Here is a 21797-nt window from a genome sequence, read left to right as displayed (position 1 = left end):
CTGGACGGTGAAACGTAAAAAAGCGACTCGGATTCATGATGATCGTAACTGGCCAGAAGAAGCGATCACCACATCATCATCGTTTCCGCATTCTTCCCGCCCGATCTATTCCACCATCTTGATCGACGACCACTAACGGTGCACATTTTTCTTCTGTCCCCTACTGTCACCCTCTCTCTCTCTCTGCACAATGGTCCCGAATGGCTTCGACACAAATCATATTTACCATACCGAAAGAAGTGCACTGGCAGCGACGGGTGACTTGCGTGGAAGCGCAAGGGCTAACGCTCACCTGTATCGAAAGTGAACGTTCCTTTGGGTCCAAACGGTGCCGTAACTGTGTTACGGACGCTTTTGTAACTCGAACTGACACGTTAACCGTACCATCCGACAATAAAGGGACAACGGCAACCACACACACAGTAGAAGAGAAAAAAATATATCATACACATGCCCAGGGATCCTTTCTTCGCTTCTCTTTTCTTCTTACCCGCCGTTCGGAGCCCTTCGGACGAATCTTCTCCAGTTCGAGAGCATATTCCTTCACCAAGAGTCACCAGGAAGGTGCCAGGAAGGTAAATCGAACCGCTTACACTAGTGTAGGATGTCAATCGAATGGCATGCACGTCTCTTACCTCCATGTTACGTTACCTTCCGCCACGTTACCGACGCTTTATCTACAAACAGGTCCAATGATGCGTTCGACACGAGAGCGGCCCGGAGCGGATCGATTCGATTGAGTCCGATAATGCACCAGTACGGGACCAAGCATACCAATCCGACTCGCCGTTACCAATACGGAATGAGTGCCGGCTTTTGTACGATCTTTCGTCGACGCTAATGATAGATTCGTTTTCAAAACACCCTTGCAATGGCCACCGCTTGGGCGTGTGGCGATTACTTTGTAAAGATAATACCATCCATTCATGATCGCGTTTCGTTTCTTTTGTGGCTCTCTTTACATAACGCTGCCCTTAGCGTGACCATTTGAAGGGAATTTTTATTTGTAGACACGCTGATTAAATTAATAGATATACAAATCTGTTGGTTTTGTGTTATTCAGGAAGATAATTAAAATTTCTTTATTTTGATAAACATGGTGACTTCGTGATCAACAGGCACTACTACTTACAAATCGATAAGTGAACCGTGGGTGGGTAAAATGGATATTTTTAGCGAAATATGTTAAGTATATTCCAGCATTCAATATTTACCAAACCAATAATCAATGTTCCCGAACAAAGTTGTCAAAACAAAATAATTACAAGCGGTGTAATTTAATTGCCAATGATAGGTATAGCACCATCGATTAAAATAAATTGAAACTTCCTGCATATTTCTAGGAATTAAACCTTTTAATTTTTTTTCAAGCGCTCAATTTAATTATTATCAAATTAATTTTCACTTTCACATCCGTTCGCTGTATTGATGTTTTTCGGAAACGCACTTTAAATTAGCACACATTTTTTTCGCACTTATTTCATTTTACCTTTATAAATTCCATCCAATCGACCGCCGCTGGTTAAGCTTTGATAAGTCCACTTACAACTGATCTCGCTGCATCGCTTAGTTCCGCCCGACAACTCTCATCCATCTCGGTACAGCATACCTCGGTGCTGACCTCTGGTCAGTTGAAAGTGACAATGTTTTACGGTTGTTTTAACAACCCCGGCTTGATTTTTACGGCCAATACTCGTAAATGCAATTAGCAATTTCAGTTACGCAAGCGCTTATGAGGGATGATTTTTCTTTCGCTACCATTGCGATCGGAAAACAGCATGGTAGATTTGCTTCGCTGCCTTTTCCGTCGCAAAACCTTATCAGGATGCATTTCGGTGTCGGTGTCAAACCCGGTTTTGTAGGAGCATTACTTCACCCCTGAAATTAATGTACAAGATGGCTGGGTAGCCTGTGCAAGCCCGTGAGAACTGCACCATCAACACCTTCGCCATGGTGAACCCAGTGCCAGTTTACGTACCAAACAGGCTGAAACAACGGAACTAATTTATGCGGGAACAAGCGCACACCAGGCCCGGTCACACCCCGTGGGGTCAAAACAAAACCCAAAAAAAAACGCTAAGATCACATTTTAAGCAGCGCACAATTAGTTGCACCTTTTGCTACGACCGCAAATCGCAGCACGATGTTTAGGAACGATGTTTTTCTAACAAACCGATGTTGCTAAAGATATAGTGGAAAGATTACCTTAAACATAGATTATCTGCTGAGATGAAGCGTTAGCCTAGGGGTATGCACTTTCAACACTCACCGTTCATTGCACCGTGGCCTTCCCAAGGACCGCGCGAACCCCATTACGAATTTGCGAACATAAAAAAATCTACTCCATAAATCTGCAAACATGTTGGGCTATTCAATTTTCCATTTTTTCCCCTTCTTTTTGTTATTTTTGTTGGCACCTGCTACCTTTTTCCCTGCCACACAATAGAAACAGTCGCGAAACTGTACGCTGTTTTCGGTCGATTTATATGCATCCAGAAGCAATGAATAATAAGAACCAGCGCAACATTGCATCAACCTCTACCAATGAATACCATCGGAATGCTCCGAAGAGAATGTTTAAAATATGGTTAAATTTTATTCGCATCATCTTTCACTCCATGCGCATTGGGGAATTAAGTTAGATCAACGTAAGATCAAGCTTCGCCGCGCGCGGCATCACCAAACCAGGGAAAAGAAAAGTAACATTCAATCCATTCACTTGAAAACCTGCTCGGGTGAAAGAAATGATGTCCACTATCGGGAAAAGGGGCATGAGTCTAATAAAAAAAGAACCGGCAATAAAACTATGACGGGCCACTTAATTGCAGTCACTTTTGCGACTTTCCAGCAATGGCGATTGATGGCCTCGGATGCCGTCTTCACCATCGGGGACGGGAGATAGGGAAAGAAAAATCACCGACCTATCATCATTGTCAACGGAGTGGATGATGATAACTTTTTAAACGCTCGCAATATTGCGCCACCGTCGAAAGATCGCCGTCAAAATAGGGACGGCGTCGGTTTGTTACGCGTCCCGCACGTGTTGTTCGGTGGTTGCACATAAGTTGTTGCTGGGCTTTTGCTTTAACCATTCATTGCTTGTTCTACTAGTATCTGTTCTGAAACGGCTCTCTCTCTCTTCTTGGCTTTTAACGACCTTATTACAACAGGTCACGCCGGCCATTTCTGGCTTACTAGCCTTATTTTTACCAAGTAGCCGGATAGTCAATCCTTGCTACGGTGGGACGGTCCGGATGGGATTTGAACCCGGCCCTGCCGTGGGGACGGGCACCGTTTATCACATGCACCACCGGGCCGCTGCGGTTCTGACACGTAATTGGTTTAATTAATTGACACCCGACACAGGTTTTTTAAAATAAAATAATACACCTTTTGTAACGTTTCGGTTTTCCCGCTATATATGAGACATTTTTATTTAATTTAATAATTTGAGATTTGTGTTTCCAACAACAAAGAACTCTAGTTATGGAGTGGGGCTCCTTTTTCTCTCCCTCTCTTTCTCTCTCTATCTCTCCATGGCTATACTCTCAACCTAGCCGTTTCGTTATGCTGCTAGTGTGTAATTATGCTCGTGTGTACTGTTTCATCCCAAATCTTCGTTAGAGCACAATTCAACAAACAACCACGGAAACGCGGCCAACTGTACGGCTCCCTCCTGCCACGCTTGTCGATGGCTTATTTATTCACGATCGTTAGTGATCGTCTCTGGTACTCCATCGATCACACCAACAGACCACTGTTACCGCTATACAGCTTAATCCGGTCCGTAACATGTACGCGAAACTCCTCGATCGGTAGCTTCAGTACGCGGTGGCGATTGCAGACATTGAGCTCGAAGGTCGCTTAATTTTCAATTTCATCTCAAACGCACACTCCACATGATGTGCGGCGCACTTGGCGGCGAATGGCATGACGAAACACGGCCAAACATACGGACGAGAGTGGAGTGGTAGCAGGCAAAACCATAACGAGCACCCTACCGATCGAAGACGAACCGTCCGGTGCCGGTTGATGAAGATGAAGCTGACCCGATGTCATCAAACGCATCACTCTCCGTGTCGGGTTAAAACTGAAAGTCCCGAGTGGTCAGTTCTCATCGGTAATCGGTCGAACGTTTATCTAATCACACTACTTTAGAAGGCACGTGAACGTGAAAATTAATTAACATAAGTTCAAGAAACACCGTGATGGATATGCTTTGTTTGGTCGTTCGTCTGCAACGGTTTCGACGGCCGCTCCCCGGCTATGTTTCGATGTGCAACACAACAATCGATGCTCTCCGTGTTCGGTTGTTTGCTTTGGTTCAATGATACCAGCTATGATAAATACGACCCATTCGTTTGCCTGGGTCAATGGGTGCTGGGTAATGGTGCTGGGAGCTTCTTGAAGCAGTGGATTCAATTACCATTTCCCGTATCGATTGCTGCCTTTTAGCACGGGCGCACACACACACACACACACACACAAAAATGTCCTCTATTTATCTGCCAGCAGCAGATGAGAGATAGCATCGTGTGCATTCAACAATATTTACCAAAGCCAAACGACCACATTCCCGACCATTCCCAACCACGACCGTCGACACGATATGTACTCTTTTTCCGGAGCTTTTACTTCAATCAAAGCAACCCGATCCGGCAAAAGCGGCTTGTCACATTTTGGGCCTTGGGAAGCACAGAAAACACGACCCACATCCACCAAGTCTCTGAAGTCATCAATGATCAATGAGCGTGGTCTCCATTTGCTATGTTTAGTTATGCCATTTCGCCAGCATATAGCAGCTTTTGCCTTCTTATGCTTTTGCTTGTTTCCATCAACGTTTTCATCACGATTATCTTTCTTCTTGGCACGCGTTTGCCTTCGTGTGCACCTGTGCTCAATTATTGGGGCCTTCCCTGTTTTGTGCCCCCCTTTTTTTGTTTTGGTGCCCTTTATCCCGCATTGTTGGGGGTGACGCAATTACAGCACTGTCTCTCTTAGGCTGTACACCCTTTTGTTAATTCGATATTGTTAGGGACGTTGGGTGTTGTTGGTTTTGTCGTTTTGTCTTTTTTGTTTGTGTTAACTCATCTTTCTAAAGTTTCACTCTTGCGCTATAGCTGAGTGAACAATGAGAAAGTTACTTCAATTATAATGGCATCAAATCGAATGACATTACATTTTCGTTTCATTACTTCACATCTAGCTTTTAATTGTTATCTTTCGTGTTTTTTTCCTTTCTGTCCAGCATTTTTTTTTGTAAATAAATCATACATTCTCCAAACACACATAAACCCTACTTCTTCAAACGTATTCAAAGAAATATCCTTCAGCCATCAAAAGCATAAGATAGCAGATATGTGCGAATAAGGAGAATGTAATAAAAAAAAACCCCAAACACACACACACACACACACACACATCGCAAAACAAACAGATGGACGACCTTGAGCCGCCAAGCTTTGGGCAAATTCCTCTTGGAAAGTGTCTCTCAGCTCTGCAGCGACCGAAGTTCAGTGTCGAGCGAATGTAACCTTGCAGCCTAAAGGAGTAGAAGATGATCTGCTAACAGATCCACAAAGCTGTTCAGCCACAAAACCATTTAGGAACAACAATCACCACATTTGCAATCATCAGAATGTGTGTCTCCCATCCACTGTTGGCGGAGGACGGATTCATCAAGTAACGCACTTGCACGGAGAATATCATTAAAAACATACCCAGTTCCCTGGGTAGCAAACGTTCCTATCGGAAACCGTATCGACGGGCACATACCCGTCTTTGTAACCGATTTTCGGTGTACATCACCATTTATCTTCCGCACTTTGGTGGCGTAATATGCTGTTCATGTGCGACCTCGGAGTACGTAACCCACACACACACACACGTACTCTCACGCACATATGTTCAAGATCATAATCGCGATCGCGCGTGGGTTGCCTTTACCCTGGTAGTTTTTCGCCATTCGCGGTTTTTGCTCGGTGCTGCGAATTGACTGGTACATCTGTGTGGCGTAATGCACTACCTCCTTTGATGAGCCGATATGCAATTCCAACAAAACCGAAAACCAGCTGCTTGGAGCTGCAGCAAACGAACAGGTTTGTTCCTAATGACATTCCAGTTGATCGATCGTAACCATATTGATCTTCGATCTTTCTGTACAACAGTGCAAGCTTGCGCTTGGAGGCTGATGGTGCGTTCTTCACACCTTTCTAACGCCACATTCCACCCAAAGATAACAACCGTGTTCGTGCGATTAGCCGGAGGGTTTCCGCTTACCTTTAGCTCGGTGTGCATAAATTATTCTTCCGAACGACCTCTTTTCTTCCGTTCACTTCCGTTCCGCACATATATTCCCACGCGGGTTCGCTCTCGTCCGTACGTCGCTACGTCGGATTGATATGTAAATCTGGAACTGTGTTGATCGTGTTTCATCACACGCAACACCAGATGCGCAGCTCCATATATCTGTACGTACGCTACCTGAATTGTTGTGTGACAATATGTCACATCCTGCACGAGAAGCTAATTGTTGGTGGCCGGGGGAACGTTTAATGTCTTCCACTCTTTCTCGATCACGAGTAGCGCGTTCAATCGACCGCTACCAATCTATATTCTGAAGGGCAATTAATCTGCTGCCAACAGCGAGTTCCCTTCACCCGGTAAGGGGGGGTCTGCGACATACGAAACGAACTAATTAAAAGCGACACCTTTGCGAGGGAAAAGGGAACCCCGAATGGTTTACTATGTGTGGATGAGCTAATGCTGCTAAACTGGAATCGACATCAAAGACGGGTTGTGTCGATGTGGCGCTAAAGTTTCACGCAACCCAAACCGAAACATCCATTTTCACTCCCTTCGCCATTTCGATGGTGTAATGTTAAAGTGCTTTTTTTCTCGCTTCTGTTCCTGCTACACTGCTGCCTGCATCGAACGGGCCAGGTTTATTTTTTTCCGATTTACCACTTGTACACGAGCCGCTCGTCGTCATCGTTTGGCGTTATTATTCTTCCTGTTTTAAATAGCCTGCAATCTCTTTAAACTACCCTAACCGAACGTTATTTACCTACCGAAAACAGCGCTTTGTTTTTTCTTCAATTCCTTCCTCCTTGCTGAATCATTCGTGTTGTGAAGTGTGGCCATGTTTCGAGCCGAGTGGACCACCACTTTTCGACACCTTCAGCCGCGAGTGACGCGTAAAAAAAGGTGTAATTAATCATTGTAATGAATAATAATAATGTCGTTACTTGTGGCGTGTCTCGACAAATTCCATCCAGACCTTCGTCACCGTCCAGGGAAATTGCATGCCATCTTGGTCGATTTGGGAAAAAGTGACGAACGATGGCCCGAACACAAAAAAACACCTTGGAAAAGACCACCTTGGCATTAACAAAGCATCCCCGATAGGAACCATGCTATTTAATATTAAAGTTCATTAAAGCAGAGTTTAGAATAGCGTTTGTGTAACTTTTTTTTTTTGTTATTTACAAAACTTTATGAACGTTAATTTTCCCACCACTGCTCCATAAGGACACACCCACAGAAGGATGGTTTAATTAGCCATCAAGGATAGCAAAACTAGCGTCAAATCGCAAATCGACAATGGGCGGGAAAAAGAGTTTGCAAAAGTGTAATTTATGCCATCACACCAACACTAATGGAATCGTCATTTTTCCTGATTAGTACCATGCAGATATGCCTGACTGCGCCGAGCACGTGTTAGCACGTGTAACCATCGGCATTCCCCTTTTGCGTGGTTCATATCCCTCGGTACTCAACTTTACACTAACTTCACGGACTATTACACCCATTATCCTCCAAACTCTAGGACCAATCCATTCCGTTCTTATCCACGATCAGCATCCGGGCGCCTAGCAATCGGTCCCATCCAGCGGTCCCCAAACCACCCACCCCCTGGTCTGGTGGGTGTTTGAGAACACATTATAAAATCATTGCCACTCAAATATTTACGCCTTTGGCATCCCTCAACTATGTACTTTCCTTTTCCTACACGCACACATCTCCGGATCTCTCTCTCTCTCTCTCTCTCGCTCCCTTTTTCCCATTACACGTTTCTTTTCCGTATCCGAGAGAATTCAATTCTCATGTGCATATTGCACTGTATGCACTGCGGGTCGTTTCATTTGCTGCCGCATTACGAAAGGAACCGCCATCGTTCCTATCCCGGCGACGAGTTTTAGACAACTTCTAGCCTGCCCACACGAGCCAACAATCGATGAACATTCCATCGGAGTTTGGATGAGTGGTTGTTTGAGAAGTATTAGAACGGTATGTTCTATGTACGTTGCTGGTGGGTTGCCTTCGCTTACAAGACATCCACCATACGGGCGACCTGCCAGCACTTACGTACCAGTGTGATACATTAATTTAATTAGCACAAATCAATCCACGGAAAGCTTCAGCTCTTGCTGCTCCATTACATTTATAGGTTTATTTTGCAGCATTTCATCAGCACGAGGGATTCGTTTCGATTGGCCCGGGAAGAAGACTACCTTCACTTTCCTTCCCTAATAGGCAAACGGTACTCGCACGGTACTGCAGACCCTCACCAGACGTTCCAGGTTGCACCAGGTTGATGATTTATAATATCTACTCCTAAGCCTTTATAACATCAATTCCTATCGTCCGCTCTCTTACAAATCCGAGCTTATCGATGGTAGCGATATTATGTAAATTACTGACCAAACATCGTCCCGGTCCGGATTGCAGGAGGAGATGCAATCGTTACGCGCTCGGCAAGGTAAATATTAGCTATTAATTAAGCGCAGTTAACCGAATTATCTCAATCCCTGCAGCTGGAGAACGCTCAGACACTGACGGAGAGAGGAGCTTTCCGACGTGTCCAAACATCAAACCTTCCATCGCGTGGAACTCCCCGCTTCCACGATAAGCGGTTTGTCTACCATTCAATACACCATTCTCCTGTTGGCGTTTAAACAATAAATTAATTTCAGTTTTTGTCTGCAGCTACAGCTTTTTCCTCTCTCTCTTTTTCTCTCCTCTTCTCCTAGTTCATTATTTTTGTCCCTTCGCTTTCGATACATCACGAACGCATGCTTTAACGAGCTGTCACATCACAAAAGCCCTAGAAATGTTTTACATGCTGCTTTTGGTGCAGTGAAAAGAAAATGAATTATGGTGTCCATATTGGAATGGGGAAATTTTTGGGGGGAGGAAAACATTATTACACTGTTAGAGAATTTTATCCACCCGTCGTTAAAGTCCATTCCCAGCCAGACTTCCAAACTGTTCGTCATCCATTCTCCCATTCACCGTCCGTCGAAAGTGAGTGGAGGGTTTTTGGTCCGGAATGGAGCTCAACGATGCTCTCAATTTGCTCCGTTTCCGTCACGAACATCGAAGGGCCCAACCTCCTTACGGGTGGTCAGTGACGGCGGATGTAAGGTAACTTCATTTTTCAACAAATACTGTCGTTCGGTCACGTGTTCGAAAGTCAGTAATCAGGTTGTGTGTTTGTTGTAGCGAGACATAGAAGGAGTGCAGATGATCGTTTCGTTCAGTTCAAGAAATGACCGTGTAATTATTTTTTTCTAAATCAAATGATCTTCTTATGTGTTGGATGACATTCAAAACCCGTCCAAGATCCATTTCCCATCTGCCTTGATCGTATCTAGATCAGCGAATGTCGTCCACGGTCGCTCTACGCAATTGTCCGGCTTCGACCGATCATTTATCGCATTCTTCATCGATTGAGCATCAGAAAAACACACAAGCACACAAATCCTGCCGTTTCCGCTCCAATCCGAACGGCACCGAACTCCTCACGAGCATACCTAAAGACCTTGAACGTCGTACGGTGGCTGGTTCATCACGTCGCTGCTCTAAATATCTGACGCCCTCAACTCAACCCGTCATGTACCATTTGCCCACATTGTTTACACGTCTGGTTGCGAACGAGCCTTCAAACGTATCGCGTCAACTTCCCTTCTTTATGCTTGCTACGAAATTACCTTACCAGAGTGTAGGGATCACCTTCCATTCCCTTTTTCCGCTAGACAACAACCGACGTCAGGCGACAGCAACGCCAAGGTCAAAGATCGTTTGTTTCGGTGGCGATCGATGGTCAACATTACGCAACATTCTTGCGCGCACGTTCTCCATTCATCAATATCGCCAGTTTGGTTGGCCGGGACAACTCATGCAACCTTTCCAAATATTTCTTTCAAGATGGTTCTAGCGATGTCTCGCACGAGGCGACGGTACACACTTGAACAGATCCCTTTCTCAAATGCTGCTGCTCATTCCCGTGCTTCGTGTCCGCGGCTACGAAACAGCAACAATGGCAACACAACAGTCAACCCCATTTTTTAATGAGCCAACCACAATGGAATCGATTCTATCGACGATTGCACTTGTAGATGCAGCAGAAAGTGCATCGCGGTAATTGGCGCTACCGAAAGTACCCACTAATGGAAGCTCCTTTAGTCCGGGGAATGCATCTCTGCCTCTGCCGAAGCGACCGTTGTCATACATTTATGGGTGTACTTGGCGCGATTGCATTTGCAATGACGCAGTGCTCGCTCGATTGCATCTAAGCATTGCGTATTGATGCAACACACTGACGATCCTTTCGCTTTGGTGAGACATTTCGATTTTTTTTTTATTTAAAGCATTATTTGAGTGAAGAGAAACCAATTGCAACCAATTCGCATCAAAATAAATCAATTTATAAAATTTTGCTAAATTTCCCAAAAAAACCAAGGCTAACCCCTTAGGAAATTTTCGGGTTTTCAGATTTTTTTATTTTTTTCTCATATTTTATGCTTTCTTCTATTTAAAGCATTATTTGAGTGAAAAGAAACTTATCTCAACCAATTCGCATCAAAATAAATCAATTTTTAAAATTTTGCTAAATTACCCAAAAAAAACCAAGGCTAACCCCTTAGGAAATTTTCGGGTTTTCAGAACTTTTTTATTTTTTTCTTATTTTTTATGCTTTCTTCTATTTAAAGCATTATTTGAGTGAAAAGAAACTTATTGCAACCAATTCGCATCAAAATAAATCAATTTATAAAATTTTGCTAAATTTCCCAAAAAAAACCAAGGCTAACCCCTTAGGAAATTTTGGGATTTTCAGAATTTTTTTATTTTTGTCTTAGTTTTTATGCTTTCTTCTATTTAGAGCATTATTTGAGTGAAAAGAAACTTATTGCAACCAATTCGCATCAAAATAAATCAATTTTTAAAATTTTGCTAAATTTCCCAAAAAAAAACCAAGGCTAACCCCTTAGAAAATTTTCAGGTTTTTTGATTTTTTTTACTTTTTTCTTATTTTTTATGCTTTCTTCTATTTAGAGCATTATTTGAGTGAAAAGAAACTTATTGCAACTAATTCGTATCAAAATAAATCAAATTTTAAATTTCTGCTAAATTTCCCAAAAAAAACCAAGGCTAACCCCTTAGGAAATTTTCGGGTTTTCAGAATTTTTTTATTTTTTTCTTATTTTTTATGCTTTCTTCTATTTAAAGCATTATTTGAGTGAAAAGAAACTTATTGCAACCAATTCGCATCAAAATAAATCAATTTTTAAATTTTTGCTAAATTTCCCAAAAAAACCAAGGCTAACCCCTTAAGAAATTTTCAGGTTTTTTTATTTTTTAATTTTTTTTTCTTATTTTTTATGCTTTCTTCTATTTAGAGCATCATTTGAGTGAAAAGAAACTTATTGCAACCAATTCGCATCAAAATAAATCAATTTTTAAAATTTTGCTAAATTTCCGAAAAAAAAACCAAGGCTAACCCCTTAGGAAATTTTCGGGTTTTCAGATTTTTTTTATTTTTTTCTTATTTTTTATGCTTTCTTCTATTTAAAGCATTATTTGAGTAAAAAGCAGAGTGCCAATAGCAGTGTAATCGAGAAGTAAAAGCCTTCCGTTACAGATAACTTTGTTCCACTTGTGAATCCATATTCAAACGAATAAAGGACCAGACATCCTTTGTCGGATTATCAGCGACGTAAAAGATTAAAACATGCACTTATGGCTAACGCCCTCAGTAAAACAGTCGGACTGGGTTTTACTCGCCCGTCCCTGCTAGCTGCATATTCGTACTCCACTCACTAATATCCTCTGGTAGTTTCGACGAGTTGGTGAAAGTTTGCTAAACATTTGATTGAATTTACAGCACATACCAGAGCTTCTTGTGCTAGGTGATGGCAGGATTTGGAATCTTGGCCGAAACTTTTCACACATCTTCATCCGACGGTTTGCCTGTCGTCGCAAATTCACTGAACTCTGCCGGTGTCTTGCCCTAATCCTGTGCCGCCCATTATCAGCAGACTTTACCAACGCTTTAGCAACATACTTTCAAATGCAATTTCTTTCCCATAGTGAACAGTTTGCCCGTTGGCTCTACATGATGCAGTGAACAAATTTAACCGTTTAGCCCCATTTGTCTCGAAGGCAAAGGGACACTCTTTGGGCGAATAGCTTTACAATTGAACAGGTTTGATTACATGTTATGCAGGTGAGGATAGTTTTTAATATCATTCAAATTGTGAAATTTTAAAGAAAAAGATGCACATTCGTGCAGTGAAACAAACCGTGTCCTAGTAAACTCGCAGTTTGTGTACAGCGAGCTTTCGAAAACTCTGCAACGATAGTAGCGCCATCTAGTTGTGAGAATGTTAAAGCTTGTTGATCTTTTCAAAGATTGACAACTATTTGACAGCGCCGTATGTATACGAACCTTTATCATTGTTATTGCCGCAGCTCTACAAAACAAAACAAACTCATTCTGTTGTGAACTCAGTGATTAGAGAAAGTTTTCGGATTATCACTCCTTTAAAGCTAGTTTTTAGCTTCCAAATAGTGTTTGGAGATTGTGTTCAATAACTTACCGATAAACTCAGTCCAAAGACACCTCTGTGTACACAAGCAAAGCACACTAAATTCGGTTCCTGTGGCGAGGGTGTCGTTTGCGCTTATCATATTGACCGCTTATCACCGTTTACCAGCATGGTAAGTTGCTTTCATTTTAACCAACATCCACATGAAACGTACAATCGTGCTCGGTTCAGTTCGCAAACGCAAAGTTTATTCAAATATCCTTGCTGCTCTGTGTGTGTATGTGTTAGTATTTGCAAGTGTGCGAACTGCTTACGGGAGCATTGAATGGCTTAGCAACTGGACGATAGCAATAGTAATACCGCAAAACATGCACTGACCGGAGGGGTAAGCTTCGAACGGCTGGTGATCGGTGACGATAGCTGCTGGCGTGATTCCATCATCTTACTAGTGTGAAAATCTTCCTACTACCTGAGAAGCAACGGCGTCGAGAAAACGTTCGTTCGATCAAACCGAGGACGAATCTACCGCCATTCCGCCTCGTTTGCCACCCCACGAATGGAACGGGTTCCGGATGACCACTTTCGGTTGCTTGTGTGCCCGCGAAACGGTGCGTTTACCGCCCCACGGATAAAACACCTGAGCCGTGTTCCTTTTACCGCCCCACGAGTGGAACTTTTGCTTCGACACATAGCGCGGTGTGTCACGTTTCTGTAGCGCTGCCGTACTACGCTCGAATGGGTCTTGCCGGAAGCAGTACGATTCTAGATAATCCTGCACCATACCGATCAGTTGCTGATCGTTGAAGCGCTCCAAAAGACACTGGTAATACTGCTTCGGTTTATTGGAACATAAATCGTTAAGGGTCGGTCGTCTCAGTAGTAACGTATCAGCAATTGGCCCGTCCCGTTGCAGTTTGTTCGATGCTGAAAGGAAATAGAGATGAATAACTATGATTTTTCACGGAATTCTCGTCACAAAATCGATCTGCCATGCCATCGATGTATGTATGCACAGTACTCAGAACATCTCCATTAGCTTCCTCAATGGTGTTCTTTTTTTTAATTGCTTGCTAGCGCACACTGGCCCGGGCCCGGGTAGTGTGCACATTTAAAAACACATCCTCCGAACGAACATGCCATAATTGCATGATTGCGTTACATTAATTCAACTAACTTTCCTCTGCACCACACCTTTTGCGGAGAGCAAAAAGCAATCACGCTAAAATGGCTTACAGCACCGTCAACAACTAGTAAAGCAAACATGCCACCCATGGTGAGGGATAGACATTCGTACAAAAAATCCCTGCCCTAACACACGGCGAGCTTCCGTGTGCAGAACACGAAAATAAATGGTTCTACAAAAAAATAAGACAAACTGAACCTGACGAAACATCGGCACCTAGAAATGGACTTCCAAAATCAAATAAACAGACCGTTGATTTCCGGTCGAAACGACTCACCACCGCTACCACCATCGGTTTCCCTACCCTTGAAGGAACTTCCGACGCTATCATCCACTAGCCCATCGCTTCGACCTCTGTTGCGAGATATTTCTGGGCGCGATTCGTCCCCGACCTGTACCGGTTCTCCGTTGTCGTCGTCCCGGTCTTTGTCAACCGGCTCACCACCAAACAGCAACGAACACGCGTCATCAAATCGAACCACTCTCTCCACCATGTACTTCCGGTAACGATTGATCAGCGATTCCAGAAGCGTCAGCTCGCTCGGGTTCACACCGGGCCGGTTCCACGCGTGGAATGTGGATGGTGCGTCGTGTGTTAGCAGCTTAACGCCTGAAATCAAATTGTTTCCACCTCCGCTAAGGACTCGTTCGCGGATCCTTCTCCAAATATTTCCATCCAACCCGTTATCACTCGATAGCGTAGCTCGAAGCGCTAAATCGCTGCCATCGGTTGGTGTACGATCACAGCGACATGGTTGTGGTGCCCCGGCCAGCACAAACGCAGCCGTGGCCAAAACCAGACTAAACATAACCATGCGGTGTCCTGCTTCCTTCCGCACACACTGCACCAAACCGAATCACAGCCGAAAACAGCACCTTGTCCGCTTTAATACGCTCGTCCCAAGAACAAAAATGTTTGTCTGTGTGTCTGTGTATGTGTCTTTCTCTCACAGAAACCACTTTGAGGCAACCGAACGCGACACCGGTTGCTGCATGTCGACACGGTCACGGTCAATCGCAAACTGACGCACCTGTTGAACGGCGGATGTCCTTTTTATATACTCCCTTCCTTTCCGAAAAACGAAATCAGGTACAACATCGCTCCGCGGGACGGCTGCGTATCCCTTTTTTGGGTGGAACCTACACAAATCATTGATTCGTAAAATAATTCCAAAGGGAGAGTACGCCACCGCTTCTGCTGCTGCTACTTCTGTACTGAAGCATCCTTGATTGCGGACAATTACAAGCGATTGAAGTACTTCTAACAAACGAAAAATGTAAATGCGCTGCTGGGATTGGGAGTGGGACAGAGGCGCCTGGTTTAAGATTTACTTCCATTGTCAAAGCCTCATCCTTCGAATTCATTTAGCCGCCACCACGGCTCCCCATTCCAATCCAGAGACACGTGCGTAATGAAAAGTTTCACCTTTAAAGAAACGGACCGTGGTGTCGATTTGGTGCGATTCCCGGTAGGAGCATCAAATGGCCAACCGGAAGGTAATGATGGCGAGCGCTCTGGATTATGCTCCCGACATGCAATCAAATCTGCTCAACCGACTGGAACCGATGAAGCACGTTGGCACTCATTTGAAAACATGCACCAAAGCCAGTGTCACCAGGCCATTCGGAATATCCCATCCTATGCCCTTTGTGTCGTTTGAAGCATGAAATTCGTCTCAACTTCTGACTGTTCATTCGACCATTTTAGTGCTTTCGTGACGAAAGCATATCTCCTTCGTAGTTGCTGTTTTGCTGTGATCACGGCACATGATCTCGGTGTGGTCTCTTGCTAAATGCAAAGGTGCGTCAGGTGCAAGTTCCATCGATTTATGACTCCCGTTTAAATTTCCCCCTTACCCCCTTCGTATGGTTGTTGGGTGCCGCGGTTTACAACGAAAGTAAATTGTTCCTTTTGCCAAAAGGTCCGCAGGATCGTACGTCATCGGATGGAGTAATTAAACCAATTGTACTACGCGAACTTAGAAACTTTCAAACTGCCGGTTTGCCCCGCAGTTAACTGGCCCATTTCGTTTAATGAAGTTGGCGAAAGTTTTCAACCAAACATTTGCCTGTCATGCTTTACTATCGGCAATCTAAATTCGTTGCACACTTCTGGCAACTTCTCCCCGATGTTTGCTTGTATGTTCTGTACCGTTCTCTATTCTATTGCTTGCCGTTTTAGAAATTTCGCTTTTGCGGCGATGGCGACTGTCCCGATTGGGTGCTGGGAGAAATCCATTCCAACCTGGCCCTGCTCACTACGAACCAACTGAATGATCTTGGAGAACATACGGCAAAGTCAATCCTTGGAGCGGAAATACCGGTAAGTAATGTGACAGGTTGAAAACCTTCCCTTGACCCGTGTTACTATCCGTGTTAAGCGTTAACTTCTTTGCAGGAGAACGAAATCGGCAAAATCTATTCCATCACCAAGGGCTCCATGGATGCACCGAAGGGAGGCATCGCTTGTCTAAGATTTCTGCTAACCAGTGCCTCCCGCTACAACATGAATAGCGATGAATTCAGCACGGAACTGCAGCAGCTGGGGCTACCAAAGCAACACACGGTTATCATCTGCCGGTTGTTTGACGCCTATGTCCTAAAGATACGATCCGTTTTGCGTGAGAAAAGTCTTAGCATCAATCAACTGGACACATTTAGCTGCAACATTCCGAAAAATACGATCGACTGCATTCAGCTGAAGATTGGCATACAGAATGAGATAGTCGACGGGTTGCCAAAGAAAACGTCCCATACCGTCAATCTAAACCGTAACGATGCGCTGCTGTTGCTGAACGAACTGAAAGCTGTCCGCGATACGATGGAAAGCTATAATTTTGATAAGAAATATTCCGAGGAAAAATAAAATGAGTTGAATCTGATACAGGGGAAATGTCTATTCTAAGCTCAGACTCTTTTAGACATTTTCATAGACATTTCGTAGACATTCATAGACATTTTCAAATAGATAAGCAACTTTTTCGCTTCTAGCACGTGGTTGTTGGTTGCCTCCCAATAGCTGCCGTTTACGTGCACCTTAACATTTGCATGCAATACTGCTGAGCATAGTGGTCGACGCTACGGTGAAAATTCTTCATTCTTAACACCATTCCAAACGTGTAGGGCTCTCCTGTATGTACTTAAAAGTATTGTTGCATATATTTCGCACTTGGATTAAGTAAATATTGGCCCCTTTTATCAATTTGAATTTCACGAATCGATTTGATTTATTAGTAGCCAAGTCTGTAACATAAACGCTTTGACAAACATGTCAAATATAAACACACACGCACACACACACGCACACACACACATACGCACATGCACCGTAGAGCAAAAGCTGCGCATGTATAGAATATGTAGAAGAAGCCTGAAAAGGTTCTCTAGGAATTTTCTGTCAAGTTGTTTATTTGTTTCGGGTGCATTTGTGCCAACAGAAAAAACTATTTTCAACTACTTTCACTGTCCGGCAACCTGTAAGAAATCGTGTGAGATTGTTTTTGGCCGGTTCCGAGGTCCGAGAATATTCTACTTGCTCCGTTTCCGTCCGCTAGACGTGGGAAAACACCATGGACTTTCTACGTAACTACGAAGCGGACCAGGAAGAATCGGAGGACATGGATTCGAATCGGGTAAATAGTTAATGTTGAATGTTTGGTCTTACCTTTCTGTTACACATGAAAAAAACATTTGTGGGGAATACAAATTACTACACGCGCTTGAAGCATAGTAAACGTTTTCTTTGGGACGGCGCTAAGCCATATATGGAAACTATAGGATGCGTACAGCTTACGTACGAAATGTACGATTAAGGGAAATTGACAGAAGCTGTAGAATTGCTAAAAAAAGATATTTTCAAGATTAAATATAGCCTTCTGGCGGTACCTGGCTGGATGTGCGGAAAGCATCTCCCATGTGATTTTGCTTTTCTCACACTAGAGTGTGCATTCTACGCGGAATATTATCGATTTTTCAAAGAACATAAAGCTAAATTGCAAAACAATGTTTGCTTATGCGATCGAGCCGATAGGCATCACGGGATGTGAACCCCGGCACACCGGAGGATGGAGTAGGGCGACGAGGATTATGTTTTGTTTAAATATGGTTTGACAATGGGCAACGTAATAATCTATATTGTTAGCAATGCAAAACCTCTCACTAAACGTACTGCTCAAGGTCACAAATGTGTCACTTCAACACGAATCGCAGGCCCATGTATTTGCGTGATATGGGGGATGATAAGGTGTTTCCGCAAAAGCCAAAGAACAAACCATGCATCAGTTGTGAAGACCATTCTATTAACACAATTCGCCTATCTTGCCTGTATATGTCCTGAATAGTTGCCCCTTCCCATAGGAACAGACCGCGTCACCGACCGGTTCATCAAGCTCCTCCACGTCGACCGAATCACCCAAAAGACGAAGTGATCCTGGCAAACCATCAGCAGCACGCCGTAATGATGAGAAATGTGAGGATAAGGATGTTAAGCACGAGCATAAACCACGCAAGGAGCTGAATGAGGTAAATATGAATGTGTTGTGGTTTAGCTTTTCTCGTTCACATTTTCTATCTGTAACGTTTTGTTGAATTATTGTCCACCGATTTCTAAAACAAAAAAGAAAAGAAAAACATACAATATGCTTAAGATGTAATCGCTTTCAATGACCGTACAGAAACAAAATATCTGCGAACTTAAATTTCCCATTTGCTATGCGATGTTTGTGTTTTCTATCTCTCCAAACGTTAAACGATATCAACCCCGTTCTGTATTACGTTCCATTCTTTTGAACCTTCTCGATGTTATTGCCAATAATTCTGACGCCTATTATGTTGTCGTCCAAAGAACACCACAATCATTTAGCCCTTAAAAAATGCATAAGCCACAAAATCCCTCAAACACACACAAACTCAAAAGAACCTTGCAAGAGCAACGTCCGGTGCGACCAACCATACCGTCAGGCCAACTTCCCCACCACAAGCGGTCTTCCTCCGGCCGAAAATTCCTTCTATCAAAGGAAACATAAGCTTTCCTGGAAGGTGCTTTTCGGTACCACTGGAAACACGGTCATCTGGTAGTCATCCGTATCAGTGCCTGCCACGTCCTAGCAGTAGAGAGATCCCATTCAAGTGTTGTCGATTGCTGAAGACATAGGGACCGATTTCTGGAACACTGATAGTAGCAAAACATTCAGCACCAAATCGTTCCTCAATCCGCTGTGAGTAAGATGCATTGCTGTGTAAGTATGGCCTAGACAAGAAATCTAACTCGAAAATGAACACGTTTCTCACGCTTTATTCTTCTCTATCACAATCTCTAATAATGTTACTTTTTTAAAGCCTAATTTACAAAGAATGTAACATATCTTAAACCACACATTCTGTTCCTTGGCGCCAAAAACGCCAACAATATGCCTCGTGAATGTTCGTATCGAACTATGGAAAGAAGGATTGATTGGACTGTTTCTCACATACTGCAAACAATATGCTCGTCCAGACCACAAGACGTGACGCTTATAGTTTGAATATCTCGATTCAATCTCCGTCACTGCTAATGGATAATTAAGCACATCGCCACATTTCCTATGACGTGGTGCGTGTTTGCGAGTGGATTGAGTGCAGTATAAAATAGCTGGGACGTACGCATGGCGTTTACTTTTTTCTTTGTAGAATTCGTCCTCATCCGACGATCAGCACGGTTCACGATCCTCTTCGCGTTCGCGCTCAACGGACGGTTCCGGTTCGAAGTCTCGTTCTCGCAGTCCTTCGCCAGCAACAGTGCGAACTAAACGGATTAAAAATGGCACAAATGAGCCGGCGAAACAGGCACCGAAAACATCCTCGGCAAACAAAGATAGCAAAGACAGACAATCGAAATCTCCGCTAGGTCATCAATGTCGTACACCTTCTGCTTCAATCGCTGGCACCAGTAGCAATAGGAAGGTATGTTGTCCCTGATCTCTTCAATACGCTACCAACATGTTAATTTGCTTGGTGGGTTAAACGTTTTTTTTTACTTTCAGAGTCCAGTAAAAGCGGACCAAAAGGAGAAGAAAAAATCATCCCCACCGAAGCATGATGTTGGCAAACGAGATCGTAGCTCGTCCCGCGATCGTGATCGTAAAAATCGGGAAAAGGAACGTGATCGCACGCGGGAACGCGAACGTGGCCAGCGCAATCGGGACCGTGAACGCGATCGAGAGCGCGAACGTGATCGAGAACGAGAACGCGAAAAGAATCGCCAAAAGGACCGTGATCGTAATCGCGATCGTGAACGGGACAGAGAACGGGAGCGAGATCGAGATCGAGACCGTAATCGCTACGATCGTGGCGATCGTGGTACAGCTCGAGATTCACGTGGCGATTATCGAGATCAACGTCGGGGAGGAAACTGGAGGTAGAACGAGAAATCAATTGCAACTGGGTGACACATATTGCATTATTCCTAATTTTCTATTCTACAGCAAATCCAATGACCGGGACAATAATCGACGGGACACTCGTGGCTACGATCGAAAGGATGATCGTAAGGATAAACGAAGCGGTCGGGATTACGACAAGAAGGACCATCGTAAAAATCGTCGCTCAAATTCACGCGAATCACGAAACCGCAGACGTCAGTCGTCTAGCGAAAGGAGACGCTCGTCGAAGACGCGTGACTCACGGTCTCGGTCACGATCCCGATCGCGATCGCGCAGTAAGTCTTCACCGTCGCGTGCCACTCTACAACAGATACCATCACATCCTTCCCATGCTGGCGGTTTGCTTCCGACACCAACCCGATTTACGCAATGCTCCAGCTCTCCCACAAAACCTCCATCACTGTTACCGACGCCGCCCGCCTCACAGTCTCTGCTAGGTGCAGTTCCACTCGCTTCGACTGCAGGCATACCGTCGCTGATGAGCATCCCAACAAAACCTCCGATTGGTTCGCTGATTCCTCCAGCTGTGGCCGCCAAACTGAACCTCTCGAACGATGCGAAGCCCGGACAGGTGGGCTTATCGATGGCAACGCCCGCTCAAGATCCCGCCGTGCAGGCTACCCTGCTACTGTCCCGTAGCGCTTTGCTGCGTAACAATGCTAAAGCGGCCCAGCTGGAGAAGATGGGCATCGATGTGTTGCAGCAGAACCAGAAAGCAGTGGACAGTGTGCCGCTCCCATCGTACTATAATCCGGGTGTCGTTAATCCGGTCCGGTACGCCGATCAGGTACAGAAGCGCAAATTGCTCTGGAGCCACAAAACAACCGAAAGTAAGGAAGTGTCCTCCAACATTAGTAAATGGGAGCAGGCCAAATTTGCGCAGGACACGGACGGACGGGTAGCGTCTAAATTCCTGCGGCTCATGGGCGTAAAGGATTCGGTACCAAAGGCGGGCGAAGAAATGGGATCTCCTGTACCTACGGGTGCCGCCTCCTCATCATCGCTCTCGGCACGGTTAAGCACTAGTACAGGACCGGCCGCAACTGGTGCTTCGAACGGTGGCAAAACGACGGGAGATAGTATTAAGAAACAGGAAGAGCTCTTCTCTACGATGGAGCAACAGTACGAAGTAGCACGGCAGGTGACACATACTATGCGTGGTGTGGGGCTGGGATTTAGCTCCCAGGCTCGTCAGTTCTAATTGCAGAGGCCATTTACAACGTTTCCGGTCGGTGTGTTTACGGTAGCCATTGGCTGTATAGTGTAGCCGAAACAGTTTCTCATGGGACGTGCACCGCTAAAGCATCATAATTTAATATACGAATGTTTAACTGTGAAGCCTCTTAATTTGTCCACAAAGCTGTT

At 44.4% G+C, this 21797-nt stretch overlaps 3 protein-coding genes across 7 annotated transcripts; 2 read left to right on the top strand and 1 right to left on the bottom strand.

Annotated features, from left to right (window-relative positions):
- Positions 1–12729: 12729 nt before the first annotated feature.
- Positions 12730–16912, top strand: LOC125760720 (COMM domain-containing protein 4). 2 transcript variants are annotated; one of them, XM_049421121.1, is made up of 3 exons: positions 12730–13002; positions 16196–16336; positions 16412–16912. In XM_049421121.1, the coding sequence occupies exons 1-3, from the start codon at positions 13000–13002 to the stop codon at positions 16877–16879; spliced, it is 612 nt and encodes a 203-aa protein (XP_049277078.1). In that variant the 5' UTR covers positions 12730–12999; the 3' UTR covers positions 16880–16912. The 2 variants fall into 2 exon arrangements, with proteins under 2 accessions (XP_049277078.1, XP_049277077.1); XM_049421120.1 differs by lacking the exon at positions 12730–13002 and adding an exon at positions 14948–15103.
- On the bottom strand, positions 13052–14940 carry LOC125760715 (leucokinins-like). 2 transcript variants are annotated; one of them, XM_049421113.1, is made up of 2 exons: positions 14291–14940; positions 13052–13754 (listed from the first exon to the last, which is right to left on the bottom strand). In XM_049421113.1, exons 1-2 carry the CDS (start codon positions 14826–14828, stop codon positions 13336–13338), a joined length of 957 nt encoding a protein of 318 aa, XP_049277070.1. In that variant the 5' UTR covers positions 14829–14940; the 3' UTR covers positions 13052–13335. The 2 variants fall into 2 exon arrangements, with proteins under 2 accessions (XP_049277070.1, XP_049277071.1); XM_049421114.1 differs by having other exon boundaries at positions 14318–14940.
- Positions 16913–17339: 427 nt separating the features above from the next.
- Positions 17340–21779, top strand: LOC125760707 (arginine/serine-rich coiled-coil protein 2). Of its 3 annotated transcripts, XM_049421094.1 has the most exons (6): positions 17341–17645; positions 18354–18534; positions 18857–19250; positions 19681–19953; positions 20034–20407; positions 20475–21779. In XM_049421094.1, the coding sequence occupies exons 3-6, from the start codon at positions 19239–19241 to the stop codon at positions 21631–21633; spliced, it is 1818 nt and encodes a 605-aa protein (XP_049277051.1). In that variant the 5' UTR covers positions 17341–17645; positions 18354–18534; positions 18857–19238; the 3' UTR covers positions 21634–21779. The 3 variants fall into 3 exon arrangements, with proteins under 3 accessions (XP_049277050.1, XP_049277051.1, XP_049277048.1); XM_049421093.1 differs by lacking the exon at positions 18857–19250 and having other exon boundaries at positions 17340–17645; positions 18376–18534; XM_049421091.1 differs by lacking the exon at positions 18857–19250 and having other exon boundaries at positions 18370–18534.
- The last annotated feature ends 18 nt before the right edge of the window (positions 21780–21797 follow it).

Source organism: Anopheles funestus, chromosome 2RL (genome assembly GCF_943734845.2).
Source record: "Anopheles funestus chromosome 2RL, idAnoFuneDA-416_04, whole genome shotgun sequence".
Taxonomy (NCBI): Eukaryota; Metazoa; Arthropoda; class Insecta; order Diptera; family Culicidae; genus Anopheles; species Anopheles funestus.
This window is presented reverse-complemented; position numbering and strand designations above follow the sequence as displayed.